Source organism: Brienomyrus brachyistius, chromosome 17 (assembly GCF_023856365.1).
Source record: "Brienomyrus brachyistius isolate T26 chromosome 17, BBRACH_0.4, whole genome shotgun sequence".
NCBI classification, from domain to species: domain Eukaryota; kingdom Metazoa; phylum Chordata; class Actinopteri; order Osteoglossiformes; family Mormyridae; genus Brienomyrus; species Brienomyrus brachyistius.
The window spans coordinates 3011179-3035290 of NC_064549.1; the positions used below are offsets into that span (position 1 = coordinate 3011179).

Here is a 24112-nt window from a genome sequence, read left to right on the forward strand (position 1 = left end):
CTCCATAATGCTGTTCACAAATGTATTTGTGTGTGTGTATGTGTGTGTGCGTGCGTAACTGTGCGTGTCAGTGGATGGGGGGTCTGCCCGAACCGCAGGAGGCTCCAGGGAATGCGGACCTTTTTTCCGATGCTAATTCGTCCCCATAGGAAGACGGTGTGTTCTACATTTGTATGGAACGATGCTGAGAAAGACCGGAATGATCCTCCCACATTGCTGCACCCTCCTGGAGACATCCCCCCCCTCCACACACACACACATCCCTCATTCTGTTGTATCCTATGATTTCTGCCTTGTCACTATTGCAGAAGCTACTGCAGCAACCAGCAACACCAGTAAATCCAGGACCAAGTCAAACTCTCATTCAAGCAAAACTGACTCCCACAGAAGAATCACACTTATTGGCCTTTTTATTTACATTATGAACACACAGGTGATAAAGTGGAAATGTCACCAATACGCACAGTCTATATATAAGGTATCCTGTTCCGCTCCTATGATGTTCCTTTTATGTACAATGTAAGAGATTCAGATGAGTTGTACATTCATGTCTGAAGATTAAGCTGTGAGATCATATATCATCTGACAGACACTAATTTCTCATCAATAAACCCGAGTAGGATTCATGGCAAATATTTTTGGTACCTACTTTCTTCCGCAGGAAAAAACACTAGTGTAATCAATAAATTAAACCTGTTGGTGTGTACTGTCGGAACTATGGTCCCCTTATCTCAAAAGAACTTCTTAAATCTCCCAACAAGTGTAAGATGTCTGTACAATGCACACTAGCATCGATGAGTGAGGAAGAATTTAAGGGGGACAGATATAATCCTTAGGTGCTACAGACCACGTGTGGAAAGCAGTTGGGATGGCACTGGACTTTCGGACACTGGCCATCATAGTGAATAGCCCATCTCTTCTGGGTTCAGTGGGGGCCGGATGTCCAGTTTTCGGGATGAGCTGTCTTCACCCACAATTTCAAGGCGAAGACTGGGTGCCCCGTGGCCTTCCTGTTGGCCCAGGTCGGCAGTGCTGTCCACGCTGAGGCGTAGGGTGCAGCCCTTGGGCAGCAGATCCTGCTCATAGGCTGCGGCCACCTGGTTCACCACACGCCGCTCCACCTGTGTCACACAGAAGCCGTCGGTCAATTAGCGCCCACCTTTCGTTATGGGAAGTGGAGCAGAGGCGGATGATGGGGGCTGGCAGGAGCAGCGGTTTTTAAGCAAAATGACAGAGCGGGATTTAGTTGATCTTGATGGTGCATCACAACATATATATTAAAGATGAGTTAAAAGGTAAATACACAAACTGAAGACGGGTGATACCTCATGCTTGATTGAGCGTGCGCCATAGTGCAGGTTGTAACCACCAGCTAAGAGGTCCAGGACAGGACGGTCCCACACCAGGGTAATGTTGTGTCTTTGCTTGGCCTGGGGGGTGTAGTAAGCAGAAAGGTGCCATCAAACAGAATCACTGCTGAATTGCATTGTTTTGCTGAAAAGAAACTGCACAATTTGGTAAAGTCACAACTGTAAAGATTTTGAAACAAATAATCAACCAAATAATCACTGTCAAAATGTGATGCTGGCTTCACTGTAAGGTATGATTTTAAAAACGTGTGGAAGCAACTGAATGAGCCTTCTGGCATTTCCTGGGATCATCAGGGTCAGATCATGGTTCTGGTCTGAGCCTCGTATTAGACCACAGGGAGCTGTGGGATTTCAGACAAGCAGTAAAGGAAGGCAGCAGCCCATGAGCTTTGAAACGGGGGTCCCCCAATGCACACTGGGGCAAAGGGGCATGTGGGGAGGCATCTCAGATGCTCTGCTCTGGACACAGTGTATAGAGAAGCGGCCACATGGAAAGTCACACGACCAGGGAACTGGCAGGCGGCAGCCTGTAATGATGGAGAGGCCAGGCAAAAATGGGGCTGTTATTATTTAAATATTTATGAAACCCCAGAACGATAAGTTATCTGATTTGATTAGGTCGTCAGAAGGTGATCTGTTATTGATTGGAGAGCGTTGCTTAATGTCAGCGACAGCAGACCTGCAAGCAAGGCTGACAGGAGAGCACAGCAGGGAATACACGTGAAGTGTCTGGCAGGAGAAGTCGGGCTGATATGATGTCATCAAGGCGAGACGGATCTCTGCTGACCTTTTTCGCCCAGAAGCTGAGCTCTTTGCTGACCAGCTGGAGAAGTTCAGAGTGGCAGAATGGCAGGAAGTAAACTATTTCGTTGATCCTCCCCAGAAATTCGTCCCTCCTGAAATGAGACTGGTAGGGAGGAAACTCACATTACCTCCCATACTCATCCATGGTAATGGCCTGTACCAGGTACAAGGGCGGGGGGTACCTTGAGAATGGGCCGGATCACGTTCTCCTTGAACTGCTTCGATATGGTGATTTTATCACTTGACTGGACATCCTCTGTATGGAAGGGCGAGAGACAAAATGCGGAGCTTGAAACAAACAAGTTAAAATATCACTGCATGAAACGTGTCATGAACCAGCGTTTTCTGCTCGCTTCCGGTCCGCAGTGATAAAACATCAAGCATCTACTCGACCTAGTTAGCATAAATGGTAGCTTCTTACTGCTAACCTCTGGAAGCACAAGTACGCTCAGTTTATCATCGCCGTTCTCATGACTCCCTCTCACCCAAATTGTCCGCCAGCCGTCTGCGGCTCTGCTCTCGGGCCTCCTGTCGCAGCTGCAAGGCATGTTGGGCGATTTCCTCGCTGGCCACGTTGGAGGTCATGATGAAGATGGCATCCTTGCACTCTATTGTCTTTCCCTTCCCATCTGTGAGCCTCCCCTGTGCCACAAAACACAAGAAGGGATACACCCCCCTCCCAAATGTAAAGAGAGGCACATTATGGGGGAGCACCTACCGACGGCCAAGGGCTGTCACTTTGTAACTGATATTTCAACATTTGTCAGAACATGATTGAATATGAATTTTTCCACATTCAAACTATAATTAACCAATTCAAATGTTAAAGTGTCACTGTAGCCTATAAGCACATTACATCATTTTCTTGTAATTTTGTTGTCTGCTATCTACGGAGCCCCTAAGAGGTCTGGGTGGGAAAATATATTTTGAAGTAGTTTTGCGTTCCCTTGCCATACTTTTGTGATCCAACTACACTTGCCCACTTGCTATTTGCTGCAACGTGACAGCATGGATAAACATGCGAAAAATACGAAAGTATTGTGAGGGAACGTAAAACTATTTAAAAAGTATTTTCCCACCCTGACCTCTTAGGGGCTCTGCACATTTATGACGTTGTATGGGTTGTTAATAAAATACTGAAAAGACTCACTCCGTGTTATTCGACAGTCTGCGATATTACTACCAATGTCACATGCTACGCACATGCAATTTTCACATCATAAGAAACACAACAGTCAGATGGGTTGAGATCAGGGTTTTTCATACTGTGGACATTAAAGTGTGGGGGGGGTTTCGATTTCGCTAAAGCATTTTTAATTTGTCATAGGACACAGAACTTAGCAAGCTTCGCACTTCTAATGATTTTCAAGATTATCTAGTGCTTAAATAAATCGGTTTGAAGTTGACCGTTGCTGCTTTTGCAGAGGCTCAGAATGCATTCTCCAAACCAATCATAATAATTTTCATCCTTGCTGTTTAACTCATTCCTAGATGGCCTTGAATTCTTTTTTTGTTTTGTTTTATAAATACTGCAATATTAATTGCAACAAAATCACACTGTGATATTTGAAATTTTCCCAATATCATGCAGCCCTAGTATATCTTACATCTTACATATATTTACTTTCATTTCATTTCCTGCACATTTTCACCCACATCTCGTTGAATGTGTTATTCCAACCCGATCGCAGCTGAAGCTTGGATCTCTGCAATTTCCCAAGCATCCACTATCATCACATATTTTACTTTGTTCATCGTTGTTCTCTGAGACAGTGACTATGCTTTTTCAGAATCGTGGATGTATTTTATGTTTGCAGAGCAGGTTATTTGAATAACCAATGAACAATAAACACGTTTGCAAGTCCCGACCCAAAGAACCGAAGTATCGAAAAAGTACCCAATCTGGTACCTGGATGGAATGGAAAATGGCTCCTCCATTGAGAGCTCCACCTGCAAAGCCCTCCTCACCTCGTCGAAGAGCTGCAGCATGATGGTGAGCACGTCTGGGTGGGCCTTGTCCACCTCATCAAACAGCACCACTGCACTGGGACACTGCTTCAGTTGCTTGGTCAGCTGACCGCCCTCCTCATGGCCCACGTATCCAGGTGGGGACCCTATGAACTTGGCCACCTGGAAGAGCCAGTAAGGGTGAAATGGTACTAAGGATGGGGTGTCGAAGGGAGTGTGTAAGAGCCATGTGTAAGCTGATCAACAGGGTCCTAGAAGTGTCAGGAGTGTGTTATACTGTGCAGAAATTCGGGGGAACTGGAATCCAGGATCGGGGCCATTCTGTAATGCACTCATGCATTCCAATCCAAATCAGGAAATGCAATTGGGAGTTGGGATTGGAAAAAAACTATGGGGAACAGAACTGGCATTAAATTCAAATTTCAGGGAGATTTAAATTCCAACTCCAGTTCCATTTCCTGATTTGAATTGCAATTGATCAACGCATTCCGGAACGGCCCCAACCGTGTTGGAGGTAGACAGATACTTGGGATAATGAAAAAGAAGGAATGAGAGAAATGGAAGGAAAAAATAAAACAAAGAGAAAACCAGTGTATTTCAGAACGATCAGTCTGAGGTTCCATGTCTACTTGAAGAACCAATATTTCAAATTTGTCTGAGCCAGTAAACCATGTGATTCCTTGACCTTACGGAGAAATTTCTTCTTGCCAGTAAAGCAAACTGAACTGAGAAAGAGGGACTGTGTGCTGCAGCTAAATCCCAAGGTCATTCAGTTACTGCTAGGTTAAATGGGTTATGACAGCAGCCGGGGAGGGTCAAAGCTAGCCTGGCTTCCGAGCAATGACAGCCGCGTTAGATTATATTAGTGAGAGTGTGTGGGTGCATGTCTCCAACCAGCGTTTTACCTCATGTTTCTCCTGAAACTCTGACATGTCCATTCGTATGAATCCCTGCGAACACAAAACATCAGCGCATCAGCATCGGCACGGCCGTAAGCAGAGGGGATCCCGCAGGCTCATGCAGCGGGGCCACAGAACCCACCTTTTTGATGTCTTTGTGCATGTACCGGGCCACCTGTTTGGCCAGCTCAGTCTTACCTGTTGAAAGGACAGAACCGTGCACCAATCAGACACACATTAAGATCACTGGTATAGGACGCCTGTATGTTTAAACTTGTTTGTTTATGTTAATTTGTATTTGAAAAAAGAGCTCAGAGTGTGAACATTGAGACAGCCGGGGTGGGTAGGGGGCCTAAAGGCTGAGAATTTGGTCCTGGATCCTTCTGGAAGGAACACATATCAGACAGAGCTTGTGGTTTCAGCCCTACACACTTTATGTCTATGCTGCGGCAAAAATAAAATATTCCTCTTATAAATTTTAATATTCATATAGGGAAAGAGTGGGACTTGTTGCTAAGCTGTTAAATATTCATGTCCCCTGGCCCGGCGGAAGATGCTACGTTGCCGCAGGCGATGAGCGGAATATGAGAGCTTCAGTAATCTCCATAAATTTCTGCGCTCTGGCGTCCAAACAAACAAGCAGCTGGGTGATGGCTGATCGACGTGGAGGGCCGGCCATCCGTACACGTCCATGCCCGTCACCAGATTGGCGAGAGCGCCCCCCTCCCACTCCTCTTTAAATAACCAAGTGTCCAGGACCAGTCACATCACAGGTGACACAAAGGACTGATGAAGTCTGATGGACATGGCAGGCTTGGAGTTTGCGATCATTTAATTCTTTTATCAAATTTCCTAGAGAGGAGGGAATGTGATGGCTAATTTAGTTGCTAAATTGCGCTGTTATATCAGAGAGATGCAAGGAAAACTACAGCAGTCAGCGATGCGAGCGAATAATACAGCGGGAAGGAAAGTTCAGTTACCAATGCCCGAGGATCCGAGGAAGAGGAAAACCAGGGGATGCTCTTCATCATACCAGCCATTCTCCTTTCTTCTGATGGCTGCCAGTAGGGGATGGGGGGAGGAAAGGGTACAGTCAGGAATAGCCGGTCGAAAAGAAGGGAGGTGGGGGGGGGGAAGACCTCCACAACAGAATAGATCAATGACACAGGGGGGTGGATAATTATCGCAGGCTCTACACGATGTTCTGACTGCTTCCAGCCTCCGCTCTCAGTCATCCCGACCATTAGCCCTCTATAATTCCATTAGCCAGCCCGGCACTGGAGAAGCCAAATCAGGTTAGCATGGATCCAGGAGAGCAGCCCGGGGAGGAGAGTTTGGATAACGCCATGTTGCCCTGACAACCAGCTGGAGGAGGGGGGGGGAACGAGCCGTACAGCGTGCTGAACCCGGCGAGGGGGGGGGGCAGACTTGGGGTGGTTTTGGGGAGCAAAGGGGTGCAAATATGTTTGTATTAGATGGGCAACTGCTAAAGGAAAACAGGAAGAGGAATCTGAGCCTTAGATCTGTACAGCTGCCAAGAAACACACAGCCTCATATTTATTTACTCCCCCCAGACACACACTTACTCATTTAAAAGAGTCAGTTTCGTGTAATGGAAGGTGAAAGACGATTCTGAACTCGTGCTCAGTACATGAGAGAATGAGTTAAAAAGCACCCTGCTTTCTATATATAAACTGCACAGCTGTAAATAACATTTCACCGTTATGATGCACGTGTGGAGCCTCCAATGGGACCCCATCCTGTAGTCTGATAGCAGAACTTTTCCTCAGGTCAACTTGGAGCACAACGGTACATGTCTAAACTACTGGATTTCAGGATGAGATAATCCCAGATAAGGAAACATCAAATGATGTCTCACTGTAGCCAAGGCCAAAGCTCGCCTCTCAATGACGGAAAAGCACGGAATCATCCTAACCATCCTTAATGACCACCCAACATCTCTCTCCCACCATATCCTGTATTGCATAATTGTGTAGGAGTTGTTCTGCTATTAGACCAATTCTTTCACTTAACGTCACTCCAGAAAAATCCCACAACTACTCATAAAAGAAGCTGCATTTGTAATTGGTTTGCAACCTCCCAGGAAAATCTGTACCATGAACAGGAACTGGTCATCTGCGATGAACCAGGCTCTACCGTTTATGGGCTTAAAGAAATGTAACGAGGGAAATATGAAGCAGAACATTGGGGCGGGGGGGGTGTTGTCCTCCAGCTGTTGTCTGCTTTCGTCTGTGATTTGTCATAAAGATGAATTCTGGAACCCTACAGGCTAGTTTCCCCACAGCAAACCATAATATTTTATCTCTGAATGCCGCGGGACCCAGTGCAACTTTTTCTCACCCATTTTTATTTGTCTGGGTGTGTGGCAGACCCTCCCGCGGGGTCTCGCTAAAACATGGCGTCACTTCTTTAGACGCCGAAGGTCCAATATTTCACACGCATGTAACCCGAAACGCATTTTAATTATGTCCAAACATATTTATGTCTTTCCTAGACTTTTATATGGGTACTTTGTATTTGTTATTAAATTCACAGTCCTCGTAATGTTGCAGTAAAATAACGTTTACTGTCGGTGTTACTGTCTGGGGTCTGTCCTAGGAGGGTTTTGACCCTGAGGCATAAGTCATGGGAATAGCTGCTGTACCCCTGGCCCAAGAACGCCACCAGGTTCAACAGCACTCACCTTGCAGATGCGTACCTAAAAAGAACCACAAAATCGGCGATTCAGTCTCCTCGGTGCCTCTTTAATCACCGTTAATCGAAATGATGTTGTTCTTCACACATTTTGCAGTATTTTTTGTCCAGAGGGGGGCAGCATTGTGGGGGGCAGGCAGTGTCCACTTCCTCACTAAAATCTGCCCCCCATGTCTACAAAGCCCCCTCTGCTCGGTTTGCTCCTCTGCCACTGACCTCCATCACCTGAGTAATTTATACTCCCCTTGTGAAAAAGAAATAACTGTTAGGAGTACCGGATGACTTTAAACAGCTACCTTGGAGGATTCGAATTGGGGGGGGGGTTCTACCACCCCGGCTGATGATCCAAACTCAATTAGTCTCTGCAAGGGCAAAGGACACTTAATCACATTAGAATAGGATCCCAGGTTTCAATAACTTTTAGACCCTGCAAGGTAAATGAAGATCAATCAACCATTTCCTGTATTTCTGGAATCGGTGATGATGGGAGAGCAGAGGGGAAGGTGGGTTGGGGGTCAGGGTGTGTCACCAACCTGCTTGTGCGAGAAAACTGAACGTATGAACTTCCCTCTCCTACAGGAATGAGACCAGTGGTTTTGTTGTTCGGCTTTTTCCCCCACAAAACAGATACGGGTGCTGAGAAGCGGAATCTGACGGAGACCTCCATGCGACCGCTCCCAAATCGGCGGCCCCGCCCCACTACGCCCCGCCCCCGCCAGTTCCTCGCGACGCATGTAAGAAGGTGCTGTTGATGGCGGCTGCGAGCCGGCTGATATATTCACCGTATTACTTTACACAGATCAATAAGCTCTGCCTTTATCAGCCTGGTCATGTGGCTGAAATTGGTTTCGGACAATTTGCGACGGCAATAACTGGCCATTTATCAAATCAGCTGGTGGGCCAGGCCAGCCTCTCGCTTTCCGAGTCGCTTGAGCGCCGCACGTTGCCGGTGGTGTTGATTTCCGCCTGAGGACCCTGTCCCCGTGGCCCCAAGGTCCCCAGAGTGTAATGCCTAAAACTGGAAATGTGGAACACCTGGCTTAGTGGCACCACAGAACGTCCCTGCTGAGAGTGGGTGGGTCGCCTTGCTCAGGGGTATGACAGCATGTCCTTTCTGACACGAGGTGAGTCACCATGTTCAGTGGTACTAGAGCACCTCCCCTTCCGAGATCGAGCACCAGTCTCCAGCCTGCAGGGACAACGGTATCCTCAGCAGGCACCGTGATGTCAGAGACTGAAATGGCGAACAACCAATCGATAAACAGTATTACGGCCCCTCAATTTAATATACTTTATTTATTGGCCTGTATATTGTTGTGTTTTATATCACTTTTTCTTTACCTTGGGACTCATCAGGCAGCAGGCAAACGTTTCCCTAGCAGGATGAAGATACTGAGCGTTTCAACCCCATCCCAAGAAATTATGTACCAAAAAAAAAGGACATTTCCAATAGCCATACTGGTGGTTTAATTATTATATAAACATGGGGGATTAAGGGTTGCGAAGCCAATGGGCAGATAGGGTCTGTGGCCATAGCTTAACTGGTTCTCGAGTGTGAGGACCCAAGTGTATGTCCTACGTGGTGCCTGTAGGGACCTAAGGCTCCGCCTACTACATTGCCTGTACCTTTGAGACAATGTTCTACCCCTGAAGACCCACGCCCTCTGTGTGATTGTGAACAACGCCAGTGTAACAGGAACCACATTCAACTGAGAATTAATGTGCACTGAAATGCAAAGGAAAGTTTGTAAAAATAGAGCATTATGGGTCAGGGAAGCAGATCACTAAGTTGATCTGGTACAACAAGAATATGGCGAAGGATGAAAGTCTCTAACGTTAGTGCAACGTCACGACCAACACGTGATAAAGCTGGAAAATGCACAAACAGAACATGGTTTTTAAAGTTTCTACTGCATTTCATTCCCAGGTTAAAATCTGTTTTGCGATGGTTTGTTTTTCTTCTAATCGCAGAATAGATAGTTATTATAATGGGGGCAAAACTGGAAGAAGTCCGGTAACAAAAGGGGCTTTGAATGCTGGGTAATGAGAAGATGAGTCTTCTAACAGACAAGAACACAGCTGTTCTATCCCCGCGTCTGTTTCTGAAGGAAGACGAGGTTGAGCAAAGGAAAGAAAGGATGCGGGGAGTGGGAGCTCGGGCTCCGTAATCGCATTATCTGCTGGCTTGCGGCCGCGATGCAGTAGCCAGCTGTAGAGCGTGCAGACGGCACCACCTGTACCACTCCTGGGGACCGCCCATTAATCACAATTAACCAATTAACTGCCACAGCCTGCCTGCTCCCGCCCTCATCTCCCCGGCGGCGGGTAGCAAAGGGAGGTGAGCGGCAGCCCTATGCTACACCTACTAAAATTAAAATTAAAACGGCAAAAACAAACAGTGGAATGACAAACGCAAATACCAGTTTCTAGAAGGAAAAGCATGTCCGACGAGCAGAGGCCCGTCAGCCGGAATGTAACGCGCGCTTTTTCAGACTCTGTTCTGAACGGAGACCCAAGAGGATCAATACGCCACATGGCCTCTGTGATTTTTATCTGCAGTTCGCTGGGCATGTTGTCCTAGGGGATGGAGCGTAAGGAGTAATGAAAATTTAAACATGACGGTCAAAATGAAAATTCAGGAATAACGGATATAAAGAGTGCAAAAAAGCTGTAAAATAAATTCCGTGAGTAGATGGAGCATAAAAATCAATACAAACAGCTCGGCACAGCATGGGGCCTGATCCAGTAGGAGGTGCAGACCTATTCTGAGTGCCAGGCTACAGCCAGACACCAAAGGCAGTGGCACGCGATGCTCTGGTTTGGGGGCGCTGTGCCCCTGGCGGCATGTGGTATGTGGGCAGTACGGCATCGGCCGTATCCACCCTTCATCACTTAAGAAAAAAATGGCGGGTGGCTAGGAGCCACAGACACACGGGGGGAGGGGGGCAGGTCCGCACAGCATCATGGGAAGGCAGCTCCGGCATATGCGTGAGGTATAAGTCAGCTTGAATGGGTGCTGGGGGTGTTACCTGAGGCCACAGTGTTGATGGCGCCCTCCTGTCCTATTATGTGCTCCCGCAGCCGACGCTCCAGCGGGAATCGGCGCCGCTCCTCCGCCTCCTTACGCTGCTGCGCCTCCTGGAACTGGGGTGGGGGGAGCAATTCAGAGGAGAAACTCAGCAGGAGATGGAGAGCAAGACAGCAAAAAAAAAAAAAAAGTTCTGCAGGTAAAAAGATGATGATGATGTTTTAGAATCAAACCTGTGCCCCCCCCCCCCCCCCCCCCCCCCGAAAGCACTTCTGCCCCCAAGAGCTCAGCTCTGAGAAAGGAAGAAAAATGGCGGAAATAAAACGTAGCTGGCGGGGTGGCCAGGACCTCTGGCGCTGCCCCATACACGCCTCCCTGGCAGGACCCCTGGCCCCCAACAGAGGGGGGAGAGAGCGCAATAAGCGGCTGCAAATGCAATTTTGCAAGGCGGCCATCTGTCTCCCCCTGCTAAGCACCCATCCATCCATCCAGCGGTCTGCTCCATCTGAGGCAATAACACTCCCCTTCCAGCCCCAGAGGAGACCTGGCACCTAACACCCCTCCCCCCACCCTAGCCTCAGGGCCCTTGCATTCTTCCAAGCCCCGCCTGCCCCCCCCCCAGCTTGTGGGAGGGTGGATCATATGATACTGTGCCTGTGTGGCCCCTGCTGTATGCTGTATGCCTCTGCTATGCCCATACTTGCTTTCCTCTTACCCCCCTTTCCTGTCACCCTGTCCTTTTTAAGAGCTGCTGGAGCGCTCAGGCAGGTGCAGCGGCCAGGGCCGGCATTGGGGGGGGGGGGGATCCCAAGGTTTCTCTGACTTCAGTATGTCCTCCCCAAACGTCCAGCACATTATGGCCGAACAATGGGTATCCATTCCCTGAAGGACAATAAGGCATTAACCTGGATCTCATTAACCTCACAAACTTTCAGCTGTCCTTCTTTACCATGTCAATCTCTGTGAGGTCATCGGTACCTCCGGTCCGACTTCAGGAGTACCCAGAAGTGTTCCACCTGTCGGCTACCTGCCCTAAGCCACTTAGAGGCTAATGGTGCGTATAGGTTTTCATCTGCCATATGGTTTCACAAAACCCAATAACGTCAGTATGTTCTGTGTGATACTGAGCACCTAGGGCAGCTTCTCTGGGCCGTGATGGATCTTACCCGAGCCCAGATTTTGTGCCGGGAACGCAGAGATAAAAACACAGGAGAAGGAAAGGTTTAGTCTGCAGTGTAGCTTTGGGGTGGGAGATTTGAGGAGGTGTCCTCACTCAGGCCTGAGAAATGGCAGCGCTGGGGGGGGCTACCTTTTTCTCCGCCTCCCGCAGTAAGGTCTGCAGCTCCCCTTCCTTGGCGTATGCCAGGGCTGTGTGCCCCATTTCATTGGTCAGCAGGGGGTTGGCACCTGGACAGAAACAGAGTGGGTCAAAGGTTAAACAGGGGTCAGAAAGTCAGCCCTTGTTTCAGCGCCACAATAAAAACATGGCTTGACAACCAGGCGGGGGTCCAGGGGGACTGCAGGGCCATCTCAACGGTTCAAGGCACAAGCTGGATCCTGGCCACGTGCTGACAAAGTAGGAGATGACCTGCAACCTTCAGGTCTTTTTTTGTCCACGTGTGATGAAGCTGCGCCGGATCAGGACTCTCGATTCCCATTTTGCCCTCGTGTCACCAGGGCGTTTAACACTGACACCTGCCCTAACCCGGGCCCTCCTGTGCTGCCAAGAGGCCCCAGATGACCATGAGGAAAACTGCAGTTAACAAGGCAGAGATCTTGAGCAGAGATCTGCGCGCTTCTGCTGTGGTGTACCATCCACAACAAAGTGTGAGTTCATGTAGACGCAGCAAAAAGAGACACCATTTTGTTTTATTTATAGACATCTGGAAGGCCACAGTTAATAACAATTAGTTTCTGTCTGTTAATTATCAACTAAGAAAAAACCGGGTAACCTATGTTAATTTTCAAAGGCTACAAAGAGAGAGAGACTGGTTTGCAGAGTTCAGTATTCGTAGAGGTTTCTCCTTTTTAAGGTTATGGTGACATGTACGAGTTCCCCTGGCATGAATGTGTTCAGGGAAACCTTTTAACAGCAGCCAGTGGACACCACTCCCGACGCGGCCCCAAGACCACGGAATCGTGCGGAGTAATGGCAGCCATAAGTCAGCCAAGGACCTTTGGATCAAGGCGGCAGACACTTTGATCATGAGCACAGAAGCCAGAAGCGGGCGCGTGCGAGTGGCCAGTTAGCGCCCAGCAGGATGGGCAAGGCCCCGATCGATGAGGCTGTAAGCATCAGCAGCATTCCAGGGCTGCCGGAGGGACTAATTGCCGTGATTATTGATAAATCCCAAAATTCCTCCTTCATGAATCCCAATCAATACAACATAAAGTAGAAAAGCAATAAAGAGATACTGACCCCCCCCCCCCCCATACCACCCCCCACCAACCTGCCCCCATACTCTCATCTTCTCTTCTGTTTCCAACATAATAAATAGCATCATTTGGGACTTTAATATCAGTCCTTTACCCCCCAGGCACAAATTCTTTAAGAGACATCAAGGTTAATCCTCACCTACCTTCTATCCTGCTCTCACACACACGAACAAACAGTTGTTAGGACACCAATCTTGTAATTTAAAAACAACACACACAAATGTGCAAAAAAAGTGGAATAACGCCCCCCCCGCGTGGCGTGACTGCAGCTGTCGGCCCCTGCTAGGTGGGGGTCTGACCTCAGACTGCTGGGGAGGGGAGGAGGCACAGAGTGGTGAAGCTATGATAATTATTCACCTCCCGCAGCCCCAGGCCCCTGCCTGCAGCGGTCCCGGGTCCGTGGCTTCCAGCGGGGGCCAGTTCCGGCGCCGGTCGGCAGGGCCTGCTTGATGAATGATGGCCGAAGTCGTGGGCCCCCCGGAGGACGGAGGAAAGGCTGGAATGGGGTGCGGAATGGACTGGGGGGGTGGTGGAGGGGGGGTCCAGACACCAGGGAAATAAACCAAACCCTTTCTGGCCCGTTGGAAAAGAAAAGTTCAAAAGCGTGACAGCGCCCAATTCTTCAATTTTTTTATTAAACTTTCCTTTATGACTGTGGAAGTGTGTCGTCTCTCTGGGTCACGCAGCCCATCCATCTCTCGGCTGTCTTTATGGACCGTGCGGGACACCGCTGGGCTGGACGCAAGACCGGTACCGAGTTCTCTTTCAGACACACCGACTCGTTTTACTTTTGTCATCAGACTGTGCCTGATTCGCCTGTGCGGATGGGGCAGGGTGATTCAAACCAGCAGGATCAGAAACAGCATCTCATTCTAGGAAGGATCCAGTTGGAATGAAAAATAAAGTGGGTTTGGTCGTCTGGATACAAATGCTTCATATATCGAGAAGCGTGCCACTCCCTGAATCAACGTCGGAATATCCGGAACAAGTCTAACACGCCATGGTTAAGTACTCAGAGCATCCGTCTCGGGGACGCAGGGGGAACTGGAGTCGAGCTGCAGCTTTTGTTAATGCACATTTCAGACGTGTGATTATGTAGCGCTCTGATGTATGCCTGCAATAACAGGCCGCGGCAGCCGGCCTGCCGTCTGTGGGGCTGCATGCACAGGCCTCGCCTTCCTTAAATCGCTTCCACCTCAAGGTGTGACTGTTGCTGGTTTTCCCAGGGTTTCTCAAAGTTAGCAGAACAGCAAAGCGCTGGGCTTCTCGCCTGGGCCGGAATTTCCACACGGACGTAGCGATCCAGCCGCCCCTTTTCATCCACCAGCTCCGGCACACAGACGGTACAACTCTCTGTCAAGTGCCACCCCCACACTCCCCTCCCATCATCCCCTCCCCATGCTCTTAATTACCCTGATTTGGCTCTGACCCCTGCAGCCACACCCGTACATCACAGAAACACAGGCGTAATACAGCCCTCATATAAATCAAATCAGGGGAACTCCCCCTCCCCCCCCCCTCCACACACATGCACAGATGAGTTCCTGCTATAGGGTCAAGTAGTCCACAGAGCCAGCCCCCTCTGCGGGAGGTCAAAGGTCAACCGCGATGCACAAATGCAACCGTGATCACTCGCTTGTTTAAGGAGCCAGTGCCGCTGCGGGGGGTGGGATAGGGGGGCCATGTCAACGACAGGTGCCCAACCCCCCAGCCCCAATGTCAGCAACAGAAATGGAAAAGCCACGTAATAAAACAGAACGTGGGCGTGCGTGTGGCCACAGGGCACCGACCATTAACTTAGTCAAGTGGAGCAAACAGAAGTCATTCACTGTCCGTTGTGCTCAGTGACAGGCGGCAGAGAGATTCTTTGAGAATTTATGATGAGAATAAGTTTTGAACAACAGCTCCTGCAAAAATATGGTCAGTTAAGAAACAATGATCTAACAATACACTAAGTGAGTGCTAACTGAAAAAACCAGTAAACCTCTTTCAACTGGCATACCTGACAAAAATGCAGTGATGCAGTGAACTCTGAGGTTCTGGGATAAACAGTATCTGAGATCTTACAGTGACACGAGAAGCTCAGCAGGATGTGGGACACTGACCTCTGACCCCTCGGCACGACGGGCGACACCCACCTGCCCCGAGCAGAATCCGCACGGCGTGCAGGTCGTCTGCCAGGACTGCGTAATGCAGCGCGGTGCAGCCGCGGAAGCTGGCCCGGCTGCTCAGCCGGCTGCTGAACTCGTCCTCTCTGGTCACCAGGACTGCAAACACAAGGGGAAGAACAGAGGATTCCAGGGATACGTGAGGGACGGGAAGAAGCGGGGCTGAGCGCGGACCGGGAAGCTCAGAGCGCAGCCTGGGAGGCACGTTACTGTCCATAAAAAAAGAGGCGAGACTGGAAATTTCATTTAATACCCACAGAATTAATGCGTTTTCCTGCACACTAACACACACGCGCACTCGCGCGCAGAAAGGCATCCTTTCTATTCATTACTGCTCTCTCCACAAAAGTACGCTGCAGACGCTCCCCGCACACCAGCACTCGCGTACCAACGCAGACACACGCCAAGCTTCCTTCCCTGGCTCCAGGTTCCTGACAGCCCCAGTCGTCATCTGTAACAAACGTCTGAGCCGGATAATCATGGCAAACTCAATAAAACGTCGCGGGAGGACTCCGAAGCCATCCATCAGCCTGCATCTGGGAAATCTCTCTCCCAGACGACCCAAAAAACTGCCAACAATATAAATGTCTGTAATATACATATCATATATAAATATGTCTCCCGCCAAGCGGCCTTCCGCACACTCCGCTGCGGTTTTTATACAGTCGCAGACGCCGTTATGAAAAATAAACACGCGCGATCAAATGAAGCGCTTACATATATGCAAATAGGGTAGGGGGAGGGCGAGTTCCATATTGATGCTCTGAAATTTATATGTATAATAAGGGAAACGCTGAAGACGGCACTCGGAGGTCAAGAAGGGTGGGCGAGGAGCGGCAGCTATGTAACAGCTGGGGGGGGGGGGGGGGTTGTCGACTAAACACACAGCCTCCATCCCAGGAGAGTAAGCTGGGTAGGAGTAGCCCCCCCTAAGGCTTATTCAGGCTGACTGTGAGGACTTTAGTATCACCGCGGAAGGTGCATCCCACACTCAAAGCTGCAGGAGAAGTCCTCCATCGGAACGCCATGGCGTGGGGGGCGGCCAATCACCTTCGAGGGAGTGGACGCCCTTCTCGCGCGAGCAGCCGTACACACTGCTGAAGTCGTCTCCCAGGTTGGGGTCGGCGCCGCCTTCCAGGAGGGCTTTCACCACACTGCGGGAGGGAGGGACAGACGGGTGGAGGGTCAGGCACCCACCCAGCAGGACAAACACCCCGGTCCGGGCCTATGAGCCATCTGGAGTCAGTAAGTCTCGGTGATTCTGGGCGAGACGGGACTCTCCGCCATGCAAGGACGTCGAGTCCCTGGAGGCTGCTGCCAACAGTCCGCAGAACGTCTGCCTGCTAATTGCTTTTGTGCACGCCACTACCAATTTGAATTAATTTAATTGTTTGACATCTACGTATAATGTTGTCATTGGATCCAGCGCTAAGTACCCTTGGGAATGCCAGTCTGCCTGGACAGCGCCACCTAGGAACAGCTACTTCTACATGAGTGCATGATGGGCTCTTGGCCAGTGCTGACTGCAGTCCTCAAGGTGACGGAGGGGGTGTGGTTATTAAGCGTGTCGTCCCGGGCAGAGCCACCGCCATCATGTGTGTCTGCGTGTTTCAGTTCTGAGCCACATGGGAAGCTCACTTAGCATATAAACCAAACCGGCGGGCAGGGAAGCGGGACACCTAAGCCCCCGGCAGGGAGATTTCAGACCCCCGGGTGTCCCTTTGTCTGCCTGCAGCATGGGGGCTGGCGGCGAACACGTCGGACGGGGTGGCGCGGGGGGGGGGGGGAAGCACTTTGGGGGTGAATGGGTCTCCATTGTTACTGTATCTGTGGAGCTGTGGGGCCAGTGATCCGAGCGAGGCTGTGACCCCTGGAAAGCACTTCCCCAAACAGCCCTCGCAAACACACCCAGGGTGGGGAGGGAAGGTAGGCAACGGCGGGGGTAGAAAGAGAATCTTCTAGAAAGCAGACAGAAAAGGTGATTTCTGTGAAGGTGGGGGGGAAAGCAAACAGCAATGTGTCAGTGAATGGCCGTCGCACAGGGACCTCGGCCTCTCATCCATGTGACTAAGCTTCGGGATGCTGGCATTCCCAGACGGCCACTGGGCAGCGTGCCGTGCTTCTTATTGTATGGAAACCAAGGCTTTGTGAAGCAATGAACTTGATTGTGATACCTGGGCTCTCAAATGGACCAGACTTAAGCCTGACAGCCCTTCTCTCAGGGCCTGAATTTCAGTCATAGGTACACAGTAATATCTGCTAAGGAGTACTTATGCCTGGTGGGGGGGGGCGGGGTCACCTGTCCTCAGAGGAAGACAGAAGACACGTCTCCATCACATCCGTCCACAAAAGCAGACAGATAGAGGAAACGGGCTTTTCAGGGAACAATGACCGCAACCTCATCTGGCTGCCTAGTCCAGACTGCTTTTTAACTCGGCTGCCAAGCTGAGCAGCCTGTCACACATCAACCTGTCGATCGAGATTTCAAGAGGTTTATTTGTCACGTGCGTAAATGCTCTGGTACCCCAGCAATGAAATGAAATATTCCATGCAAAAAGTAAACATGAAAAAGTTATAAGGAAATATTGAAGTGCAGGTTGCAGCAGCTTATAACAGCTTCTTTTCAGCTGTGTTACCGACCCTAATGGCCTGAGGGCAGAAGCGTCTCCTCGCCTCGGCCATAAGGCTCTGGAGACGCCTGTCTGAGTGCAGCCCTGGGACAGGCGGCTTGGCTGGTGAGTGTCTAACCACTCATCATGGGACTCACCCCGGGCCTTTCCTACTGATGATGTCTGAGGTTCTACCTGCGCAAAATTTGTCCTCCTTTATCAAAACAAGTGGTGGACATGAACACGGAAGCAACACCCAGGTTTGCATCCAGGTGATAATGACCAGCACCACCAGCAGGACCATCATCTGACTATGATACAGCAGGTGACATTCCCACTGAGGTCCTCCAAAATGGATTAATCCCCCCCCCCCCCCCACTGTCCCCTGGGGCAACGCAGAGAGGAAAACCCCTGAGCTTTTATGTCTGCCTTGAGAGGCGGCCGGCCGGCCGGTCGGTCGGTCGGAACAGTCAACAAGCGTTCCGCTCGACCGGTGGACACTGCTGGAGTGAAAAGACGGCCTTGGGTGGGGGGGGGGAGGCCAGCGTGGCCCTCGCTGAACTGGCTACATCAAAGCTATGCAAACACAAACCTTTCCTGCCATCCGGGCGAAGAATGTTAGAGCAATATTGGGGACGGGCATCTCAGCGCCCTGGATCAGGGCCTCAGCATCGCGGTTTTCAGCAGATCTGCCCCACAAAAATCACTCGGAGTGTGAGAGGACCCAGTGGAAATGCAGTGTGAGAGGACCCAGTGGAAATGCAGTATGAGAGGACCCAGTGGAAATGCAGTGTGAGAGGACCCAGTGGAAATGCAGCGCCAGGCTGGTATACAGGGAGACACAGGCTGATGTACAGAGCCGACACACTGAAAAGCACCGAGAGGCACGAGGACCGCAGCCGTTTCTCATTTCATAAAAGCATTTTTTTGGCCCTCAAAGGAAGACACACAGACATGGCTATCGCTACAGGCCTTTGTTTAACAGGATACTAATTGAAATGAGATCAATTCCGCTTGATTACTTTGTGTCACCCTGACAGAACAAATCAAATCTCAGGTAGGCCAACTTTATGGCTAACGTCTGCGCGGAACGGCTGAAACACGATCTCCAGGCTGCTCCCCGCTTACTTTTAGACAGTGGCCATTTTTCACCGCCGGACAGCTTGCCGATACGTCGAAAAGCCGTGGATGTTTGAAGCTAAGTGCCGTAAGAGTGGAGGACCAAGAAGCCGGGATCGGCACGGTGAGTAAGATAGCATGACGAAAGTCCTCCCATACGAGGACCGACCCACGGGGAATTGCTCAAAGTGGACAATTTAGCAGGAACAAGCATGTGACCTTGGGCGTCTCCTCCTCACTGCTGGTTCCGGTCCGACAGCTAATCACCATCCTACAAAGCTTCAGGCAGTGGGGGTACCGGATTGCCAAGATGGTGGGGCAGGGGGTTTGACCACTTGTCTGCCTCTCCCAGGGGCAGGACCCTTGGTTTAAAGTGGGATTTGCCCCATTGGGTCACGTTCTCCCCCTTCCCGTGTTTGCCAGGAGGGAGGTTAATTGAATTTGGGGGCCACTGGCCCTTCAATACACCCGGCAGCGTGAAAAGGGGCATTTTGCACTTCACAAGACCCTGGCTTTGTGAGGCCTATCAAAGGGTCGGATGGGGATGGAAGCCGCTCGGCTCCACAATGGCGCCCCTCTCCTCATGTGATGCGCACTTCCTCAGACACTGTAGATTACCGTCCAATAATGCCGGGATTAAATGAGAAGGAGGGGAGTCAAACCCACACCGCAAACACAAAATCTTCCACTAATGTGAAATGGATAGTCGGGGTTGAATCCTTTAGGTTAATTTAAGACCTTTTTTTGGTTGGTGTAAGGGTTGGTTTGGGACTTTTTTTACAGGCATTACTGAACAAGCATTTTAAAAAACCGCGAGCCTGGGATGTGACCACACAGCAGCCCGGGAAAACCATGAAGCGGCCGAAGTTCTCACTTGTGCTGCCGGTTCATGGAAGCCACCATCAATGCCGTCCAGCCCAGATGGTGACGATAGTTTGGGTCGGTTCCATCAGCCAGCAACCTGGAGGAGACAGGAAACACAAAGGTACGTTCACACACTGCTGCGGTAACCACAAGTCTCCTGGAACATCTTCCTACATCCACAGAGGATGTGCGTGCGGCAGGAAACCTTGCAGCTTCCCACTACAAGATGAGCTGTGGAACAAGGAGGCTTAAAAGGCCACAAATCAGTCAACTACGTATTACTAATAACATATTACTATACAGTTATACAAAGTTCCCTTTCAAAGTTTCGATGATAAAACAGAGCCTTGTTTTGGTAGTTCTCACATGCTAGTAGTGCCACAGTTTACAAGCCTTGTTTCAGGGGCTCTGGCCCCAGTCATCTGACAGCAATGACTTGGTTCTTATCAAAGTCTCTCAGATCCGGACTCCTTCCCATGACTTCTGCATCGTGCTGACTACACGTGCCCAGTGTTAGCTTACCGTCTGTGTCTCCGACATTCACATGCACTGTTTTTACCAGACAATCAACATTAACCGTTTCACATGCTTATATCAATATTGCCATGTGCCCATGCCTTCTGCAATAGGCTCCAGCAAACCCCTGCATAGGTATGGAAATGGATGAATCTATGCGTGCATCCATATAAAAAGAGTTCAGGAAGTATCCAGTCACCCAGTAATGATTATCCTCATACCGCCAGACACCGGCAGAACCGTGAGTGACACCTGTGACACGATAACCTTTACTCAGTGATGAAATCTGATAATAATTGATCCATGTGCTCTGGAGATACAAGACGGTCGACAGTGGGCCTGTGTCCCATGTGTCGGGGGGTGGGGGGCTACGCTATAAGAGAAGACTCCTATAACCAAGAACGGACGGCGTGTGTCACTTTATCTAAATTCACAGTTCCTCCCCAGAACAAAAAGACCCCAAAATAACCCCTTCTGTCCCCTTATCTTAGGTTGCTCGGCGAGACGGTGTGTTTAGTGTAAACACTGGGCCGGTCTACCTGCCCCCACTCCCCCCACCTCCTTTACGCAACACCTGTGCAGCTTTTACTAAAACACTTAACACATCTGTGGCCCCCAGCTGCATAGTGTCCCGCCATCTGCATGCTGCCTGCACCACGGCAAAGTGCCCCCTCTGATCCAGTTACAGGGACCATTGTTGCCTTTGTTGGAATCAGCGCCCCCCCCCCCGTCTACCCAACCACTGCCGAAGCCTTCCAGTTCCACAATGGATGGGAGTGGGAAAAGGTAACAGTTGGAGATTTTTGTTTACAAGAAAGGGAAGGTAGGAAGTACATACTGATTTTAAACAGACACTAACTTGGAGTTAATACTGAACTACTGAAACACTCAATAAGCAGCAAGACTATTTTCAGAAGAACAATTTCAAGGCTCAAATTAGTGAAGCATGTTTTCTTCAAGTTAATGTAGACCCCCCACCCCCCCTCCCCTACCTGGGAGACACTGCAGCTTCCTTAATGGCCGGGTGACCCAGCATCAGCCGGGAACCTCATATACACAGCAGATGGGTTCCAACCTGCCCGCATGCCGAAGCTCAACATGCCACTCAGCCCCCCCAGAGCCCCCCCAAAAGCCTCCATCACTCAGGGCAAGTGACTAGATTATGGTGGGGTGATATGCGTCTGCATGGGGTGGGGGTCATGTGACTGGGTGTGTGTGTGTGTGTGTGTGTGTGTGTGTGTGTGTGTGTGTGTGTGTGTGTGTGTGTGTGTGTGTGTGTTTGGTGTTGGGTTGGGGGGGGGGGGGGGGGGGGGGGGCGGGACTCTAACTTCTTGCTTTCTAGCAACCCATGAAACTCGTGTTACAACAACAAACATGACTAAATGTTCATGGAGTTTGGTTTGTGACACGCCCAGAGGCATGAAGTGCCCGCTCAGACATGGGTACCTCCAGCGCTAATTACACAAGAACCTGCCATTCAGAAATCCATGGCTATTCAGCTCTCTTACTCTACATTTGATTGCTCAAAAAGTCAGACATATAAACGTACACGATGTACGTAAATAAATCGCAAGCAAATGCAGCTTTTTGGAAAAGAGTTCAAGCAGGAAAAGTACTGCATGAAAACGTCATCGGGAATGATTTGAGGCACATAGAGTAAAACCGTCTCTGCTGGACGAGCTTTAGTCGCCCTCTAGTGGACAAACTGCGTTGCATTTCGTAAAAACAGAAGACGTTCACATCTATACCTGGCAACTTCCTGGGCATTGCTGGTTCTGGCCGCTTCCAAAAGAGCATCGCCTGAGAGAAAAAAAACGACTGATTAAATGTTCAACTCTGTTAATAAATATGACCAATACTCTTGAGCGTCCATATGTTTAAATGGATGGTACCGAAACACGTACCTTTCGAATCAGATCCTTTCTTGAAACAATACGCCAGAGCCGCAGCTGAAATAGCCCCCGCTGATATCACGCCAAAGCGACTTTCAGTACTCCTGCCCCTCTCATCCCAGTGCACCCGGGACCCGGCGGCGACGGCGCTCCACGAGCTCCTCCGGGCCTGCAGGTTAGTATGCCACCTGGCGGCCAAGTGGCGGTAGTGCGCGCCCGTAGTGCTCTCACCCTGCGCGCCCTTGCTGGACAACATGGCAGCGTGGCCGGTGTCCGCGAACTGCGGGCTCTGGCTCTTCGCAGGATCGCCAGAGCTCGTTTTCAAAACGCGGCATGGAGAGAGGCTACGAGCCCTCTGGCCACGAAACAGTATGTGCCTGGGAACTGCTGACAACATCGTCCTGACAAGACAGCATAGACGAACTGTTACAGACAACAAGGATGGCCATTATATATATATATATATAAATCTATCTCAACACAAACATGTGTGCATATAATTCTAAGGAAAAAATATTTTGGGGTTCAGTACACTTACCTAAAATTTAATCAGTCCTGACCAAACGGGAAAAGGAAAGATCCAGATACAAGCAGAAAACACTGCAGACTGCGTCACGTGTGCGCAATGAACACTGGGAACTGCAGTTTACATTGTAGACGACTACAATACCCAGTATTGCTTGGGCCGTATACGGAATCATTACTCAGCAGCTCTGATTATGACAAATGGGAATTACGGAATTCAGTTCAACTGCACCTCCTATTCAACACAATATTCAGTTTGGTAAATGTACTATACATATGTGCTATCGAGAAACTAACTCGAAAAGTGCAAAACCATACAGAAGTGTATGTGCGTGGCTGGGCGACACGACAGAGCTGTTAATACAGTGCAATGACAACAATGAGGTGGAGTAATGTTTAATTTGAAGTCAAAGCCACATGTGAGATGTGACTGACACTTCAACACTTAAATGTGTTCAAAACTAAATGAAAATATAAGGTTTCCTTCCGTTTTGCAATATAAAACTATAACTCCTCTGTAGACCTATAGATATTGATAGACATGATGCAAACGGAAGTTTTAAAATGATTCTTCGTCTTTCGCCTCCAACAGCTTCCCGTAAAAGGTTAACCGAATTAGTTTGATATTAGCTTGGATTCTGGGAGTCCGTGCAACGTCACGATTGAAGAACGACGCCGACCCATGGATAATATCACGACGCTAGGGGGCGTGTGAGTCAAATGAATCGGCCGAAGGAGCAATGCAGAAACGCCAACGTAGTTTTGCGTCGGGTCCCGACAGATTTTGATTCTGTTATTCGGTGCCTTTTAATGATGCATAAGTAAAATCATGGTTTATACTCTCCTAAAGTATGAAGAGGCTGCCAGTCAGCCAAATATGGCATGAGGTACTACAGTAACTAGGTCTCAGTTTATAAATTTAGAGAGGAAGAGTACAAATGAAATTATGCTTTTCTGAAAGAAACTTGGTGTCTCAGCATAGAATCAGGCGATTTATCTGCTGTCTCTGAAGCAGTTCAGGGGTTTAAGGTTCCTTCTCAAGGGCCCACGGAAGATGCAACTGTTCTGCCAAAGCTTGAACTGGCCACCTGCTGTTCACAGGAGCAGAGGCCCATCACCCCCCCCCCCCCCCCCCCCCCCCCACTGATGTCACATTGGAGAGGAAGTTAAACTAATTTTTTTATGTTAATTCCCTATAT

General features: G+C 49.6%; 1 protein-coding gene across 1 annotated transcript; it reads right to left on the reverse strand.

Annotated features, from left to right (window-relative positions):
* Positions 1-392: 392 nt before the first annotated feature.
* clpb (caseinolytic mitochondrial matrix peptidase chaperone subunit B) lies at positions 393-23044 on the reverse strand. The gene is made up of 17 exons (XM_048982119.1): positions 22927-23044; positions 22401-22789; positions 22245-22296; positions 19991-20077; positions 16439-16542; positions 15359-15487; positions 12094-12191; positions 10786-10900; positions 6022-6099; positions 5184-5239; positions 5048-5092; positions 4143-4304; positions 2660-2816; positions 2357-2430; positions 2158-2277; positions 1326-1430; positions 393-1121 (listed from the first exon to the last, which is right to left on the reverse strand). The coding sequence occupies exons 2-17, from the start codon at positions 22783-22785 to the stop codon at positions 897-899; spliced, it is 1992 nt and encodes a 663-aa protein (XP_048838076.1). The 5' UTR covers positions 22786-22789; positions 22927-23044; the 3' UTR covers positions 393-896.
* Positions 23045-24112: the final 1068 nt, after the last annotated feature.